Source organism: Chiloscyllium plagiosum, chromosome 11, assembly GCF_004010195.1.
Source record: "Chiloscyllium plagiosum isolate BGI_BamShark_2017 chromosome 11, ASM401019v2, whole genome shotgun sequence".
In the NCBI taxonomy this organism is placed as follows: Eukaryota; Metazoa; Chordata; class Chondrichthyes; order Orectolobiformes; family Hemiscylliidae; genus Chiloscyllium; species Chiloscyllium plagiosum.
Window position 1 is genome coordinate 82,081,747 of NC_057720.1, and position 5,682 is coordinate 82,087,428.

Genomic DNA, 5,682 nt, shown 5'->3' on the forward strand with positions numbered 1-5,682 from the left:
GTGGGGGTGGGGGTGAAGGTGAAGGGTGGGCATTTGGCCAGCAGGGGGACTGGAGAGCTGGTGGACAGTGGTGTTGGGCTCTGGGGGATGGAAGTGATTACTAACATGGCGTGCTGATGGATAGCTGCTCCTTGCTGCTGTATCACCTACAGGTACGAGTGTCTACATCACACGAGCTCAGCTGATGAACTGTCACATCTGTGCGGGCACAAGGCACAAGGTTTTACTCCGGAGGCTGCTGGCTGCCTTTTTCGATCGGTGAGTAGTGAGTTAGTGATGTTCCACCTGAATACTCTGTGAGCTTTCATAGAAACAGGTCCCCCATGCAGCAGGGCTGACAGTTTTGTCTTAATTGGGGTGGTTCCATCAGATGACTGACTGTACCCACAGCCCCATCCTACCATTTGGCCCGTCCTTATGTTCCTATATTTCACACCGCGGAGGTTTTGTAACTGTGTTTCGGGTCTAATGGAATTCAGCTCTTGTGTCCATGTTTGAACCTGGACTGTAATGAGGTCAGGAGCAGAGTGGCCCTGGTAGAACCCAAACTGGGTGTTGCTGAGCAGGTTCAGCTTGATACTACTGCTGATGACACCTTCCATCACTTTACTGATGACTGAGAGTAAGACTGATGTGGCTGGGTTGGATTTGTCCTGCTTTTTATGTACAGGACATACTTGGGCAATTTATCACGTTGTCGGGTGGATGCCAGTGTTGTAACTGGACTGGAACAGCTTGGCTAGTGGGGTTCGGGAGCACAAGTCTTCAGTTCCATTGTTGGAATGTTGACAGGGCCCATATCCTTTACAGTACCCGGTGCCTCCATCTATTTCTTGATATCACACGGAGTGAATCAAATTGTCTGAAGACTGGTATCTGTGACGCTGGGGACCACTGGGGGAGGCTGAGATGGATCATCCACTCAGCACGTGTGGCTTAAGTGACTTTCACTGACTCATTGTGAATGCTTCAGCCTTATCTTTGGCACTGATATGTCAGGCTGTTCCATCATTGGGGAGGGGGATATTTGCAGAGCCACCTCCTCCAGTGAGTTGTTTAATTGTCCACCACCCACTCATGACTGGGCAGGGCAGGACTGCAGAGTTCAGATCTGATCCCTTGGTTGGGGGCAATCACTCAACGCTGTCTACCCTTTGCTGTTTGTGCTGTTTGAAAAGTAGGTAGTGCTGTTGGTAGCTTCACCTGGGTAGACATCTCATTTTTAGGTATGCCTGATACTGCACCCCTGGCAGACCCTCCTGCACTGTACATTGACCCAGGGTTGATCCCCTGGTTTGATGGTAATATTGAGTGGAGATGTACTGGACTATGCAGGTTGCAGGTTGAAAACATTTTCTTGAATTCATCCTTGCGAAGCGGGCCATTCATTGCCTCTGTAACTGAGTGGCTTGCTCAGCTAACAATCAATCGTATGTAGGCCTCGAGTCTCATTAGGTCAGACTTGGCAAGGACAGCAAGTTTCCTTCCATATAAAGCCCAGATGGGTTTTCACGATAATGACTGAGGCTGACTTTCTGTTGTAGCTTTATTTCATCAATTCAATTGAGTTCCTCCTCTGCCAGTGTGGGATTTGATCTCCTGTCCCAGGTTAGTAATCTGGGCATTAATATTGCCACTGTGCTCTCCTTCCTGAATTATTACAGGCACCAGCTCCAGGGCAACCTGAGAATGGTGAACAGAAACCATCAAATGGTTTGGTAGAAGTGTCTCTAGATTTTCCAAAGTGCAATTAATTTCTTGTGTGGTTCCCCCCCCGCCCCGCAGGAACACTCTGGCGAACAGCTGTGGCACCGGAATCCGTTCCTCCCTGTGCGATCCCAGTCGGAAACCTCTCGATAGCAGGATACTCAATGCCATTAAAGGTAAACATGGAGAGCTGTGCGATACAGAACTGTTCTTGGTACAATAGGTAGCGAGAGGGGAATCGGCACTGAGCTGTCAGGCAGAGAGTTGGGGGAGGTGTCGTGAAGGGCCAGAGAGTTTTATGGCACATGTGGGTCCAAGGCACTCAAAGGCAAACTGTTTGCTTCCCAAGCTCCCTGGTAATTCAGAAATGAAGGTGCAAGGCCTGAACATATTCCTTTTGTTTGCAGAGAATGGCTCATTCTGTAGGAATGTCCGTCCCTTGCAGCAGAGGTAAATGAGCTGGGGTTTAGTTAATTCCTTTTAGCCAACATCTCTCTCATTCCAGAGACGTGACTACTTAATCCAGGCACTCAGTGCTGTGCTGAGGGAGTGCTGTGGCTCGGCCTTCCACATGAAAGTTTAGGCTAGAATTTAGAAGCCTAAGGGGTAATCTGATGAAAGTCTTAAATATATTTAACATGAGAAGACAAAGTAGATGAAGATAAACAATTCCCACTGGTTGAGGATTGTAGAACTCGGGGCATAGTCTGCGAATTAGGGCCAGAACTTGTTGGTCCTCACTCCCCACCAACCTTCCCTCCACACCTGGCACTGTTCCCTGCGGCTGCGGGAGATCCAGCACCTTGCACCCACACCTCCCCTCTTACCTCCGTCCAGTGTCCCCAAGAATCATTCCAAGTCCGGCAGAGATTCACCTGCATTTCCTCTAACCTGATTTATTGCATCCGTTGCTCCTGATGTGGTCTCCTCTACGCCAGAGAGACTGAGTGCAAACTCTGACACTAGTTCGGGGAACATCTGTGGTGCACATGTTCAAGTCAACCCCGCCTCCTCATCGCCAGCCATTTCAACTCCCCCCTCCCAACGACATGTCCATCCTGAGCCGCCTCCACCGTTGGAATAAGAACACCTCATCTTTGGCCTCGGGAACTCGCAACCCGATGGCCTCAGCATGGAATTCAGCAGCTTCCAAATATCCCCACCCACCATCATCACCACTGCCCCTCCCCTCCCCTCCCCTCCCTGTTCCAAATCCAGCCCTCCCTCTCCGCCCTGCCACATTGACCGTCCTAACATGTCCACCTTCCTTTCCATCTGTCCACTCCACCCTTCCCACTGACCAATCTCGATCACCACCTATCACCATCCCACTTACCATTCCCCCTCCAGCCTCACCCCTCTCCCTCTATTTATTTCTCAGCCCCCTTGCCCCTCTGATGAAGGGTCTGGCTCGAAACGTCGACTCTCCTGCTCCTCGGATGCTGCTGGACCTGCTGTGCTTTTCCCAGCTCCACGTTTTATCGACTGTGACTCTCCAGCATCTGCAGGCCTCACTCTCCGAGATGCTCGGGAGCACACATCTACACACAAGAGTGGGAGATGTTTGGAACTGTCCTCCACAAGCAGCAGTGGGTGCTGGATCAATTCTTAATTTTAAATCAGAGAGAGATAAATATTTGTTAAGCAAAGGTATAAAGGGATGTGGGTTAGAGGTAGGTAAGTGGTGTTCGGCCACAGGTCTTACTGAATGGTGTCTCAGGCTGAGGGGCTGAATGGCCTACTCTTGTTCCTATGTTCCTTTATTCCTAGAGGTTGCACTGAGACCTGCGTGCCCACTCGTGGGCATGAGAGGTCCCATGGCACTATTTGGAGAAGAAGGAGGCTTGTTCTCTTTGCCATTTCTGATGAGCATTTGCCCCTTGACCAAAGTTGTGACTGTGGGATCGTGCTGTGTGCAGTTGGGCTGCTGCATTCCAGTTGAAAGTGGAAAATCGAATTAACGGTAAAAATGCTTTGGGGCACTGGGATCTTGGGAGAGTGCAGGTAAACGCCAGTCTATCTATCTCTCTCTCTCTCTTTCAGTCTATTGTCAGAACTTTGCCCCGAACTTCAAGGAGAGTGAGATGAATGCCATTGCCGCTGACATGTGCACCAATGCCCGGAGGGTAGTCCGCAAGCACTGGATCCCCAAGCTCAAGCTGATGCTCGCTGAGGGCGACGGCGTCTACCGCTCTGTCATCACCGACGCAGCATCCGGCAACTTGCCAGACGGTGTGTCTGGGAACCAGGAGGTGGAGCTGCAAGGAACCGGGCAAAGGCACGAGGCCAGTGGGATGAGAGCCACTGGCACTGCCCACAGATATGAGACAGGCTTCCCGGAAGGTCTGGAAGACACCGGGAACGGTATTGTGGAGGCTCCGAACTAATGGAGCCCTGCCAGACGTTCCCAGAGTAGGAGCCATGCTCCGCAGGGGAGACAGACTGCCGTGCGCATGGCCTGATGAACTGGGGATTGTTGGTGTGAGCTGGATAGCCACTGTGTACTGGGCAAGGAGGAGGGCATCGCAGAAGCTCACCCAGGCAATGAACCCTCTCGCTGCTGGGCATTGCATTTGGTTCATTTGCAACTGGGGTGATGTGACCATGAGTGTAAATCAAGAAACAAAAAAAAGGAAGACTTGCATTTATATAGCAGCTTTCCCCTCAGGGCATCCTAAAGTGCATCACTGTCAAAGCAGTACGTACTCTTGAAGTGTGGCCACTACAGGGAATGTGGCAGCTAATTTTCACAGAGCAAGATCCCACAAACTGCACTGTGTGACGATGATGGTTTGATTTGTTTTGGTGTGTGTTCATTGAGGGACAAGCGTTAGGCCTCAGCACTGCAGAGAGCTCCCCTGCCCTTCAGGTACTGCTCACCTGAGAGGGCACCCTGATGTTTAATCTGAAAGCTGCACCTCTGACAATGCAGCACTCCCTCCACGCAGTTCAAGCGTGTCCCAGTCGAGATGGTGGGACTTGACCTCTCGAGTTTCTCTCTCACACAGGGTGTGGCTGGCACATTAATAGACCCAATAGTGCCTCAAAGGGCAGGGAGACAACTCGCTGCTGAACTCTGCTCAAGTATTTAGGTCCAGAGAGCAAGCCCAGATGGAGATGTTGTTAAAAAATAATATTCTTTGAGGTGTGGGTGGTTTTTTTTTTTGCATTTGTTGTAACTGTCCCTGAACTGAGCGATTTGCTTGATCATTTGAATTTAGGTCTGCCACATTCGCTATGAATCTGGAGTCATGTGTAGGCCCCACTGGGTAAGGATGGCAGATTTCCTTCCCTAAAGGACCAGGTGTGATCCTGATGGGTTTGTGAACAATTGATGCTCGTTGCCATGGTCACCGTTACGGAGAAGGGCTTCCAATTCCCCGTTGATTCGTGGCATCGAAGTTTCGCCCAGTTGGTTGGATTTTGACCCACTTTCCCCAGAGCATTGGCCTCTGGATGCCCTGTCCGAGTGACTGTGCCAACAACTGCTCAAGTGGAGTGTTGACTGAGCAAAGTTTTCATGAGGTAGTCAGTCAATTCCTTGCTCAAACACACTCGGCCCCATTACTTTGTGCTAGCTCCACGCTCTGTGGGACCCAAAGCCCACTCTTCACAGTAAGTTTGCCATCGAACTCTCCAAGAGCAATTGCAAATAGTCAGCCACTTAACAATGTTGTGAGTGAATCGCCTGCAAGCCCTCTGCTCCTCTCCAGCATACCGTGCTGGTTTAGCAGACGTGTATATATCATTACCAAACCAGGCCATTCAGCCCAACAATGTTTACGACCCACCTTAACCTCCCCCTCATTGTTACCATGAAGGCCCCACCTTCTCAAATTCACTCCTCACCTGAGGCGTGGTCACCCTCAAGTTAAACCACCACCACTCGTCTCTCTGTCTTTGTCTCTCTGTCTGTCTCTGACACTCTCTCTCTCTGTGTCTCTCTCTCTCTCTGTCTGCCTCTCTCTCTCTCTG

At 50.7% G+C, this 5,682-nt stretch overlaps 1 protein-coding gene across 1 annotated transcript in view; it reads left to right on the top strand.

Moving 5' to 3' along the window:
* The window catches only part of LOC122554625 (nucleus accumbens-associated protein 1-like), a 24,853-nt gene extending 19,229 nt beyond the window's left edge, over nucleotides 1-5,624 (top strand). The window contains exons 4-6 of the mRNA XM_043699946.1: nucleotides 153-258; nucleotides 1,786-1,883; nucleotides 3,751-5,624. Coding sequence (XP_043555881.1) covers nucleotides 153-258; nucleotides 1,786-1,883; nucleotides 3,751-4,094 — 548 coding nt within the window. The 3' untranslated portion in view covers nucleotides 4,095-5,624. The remainder of the gene's footprint in view (nucleotides 1-152; nucleotides 259-1,785; nucleotides 1,884-3,750) is intronic.
* Nucleotides 5,625-5,682: the final 58 nt, after the last annotated feature.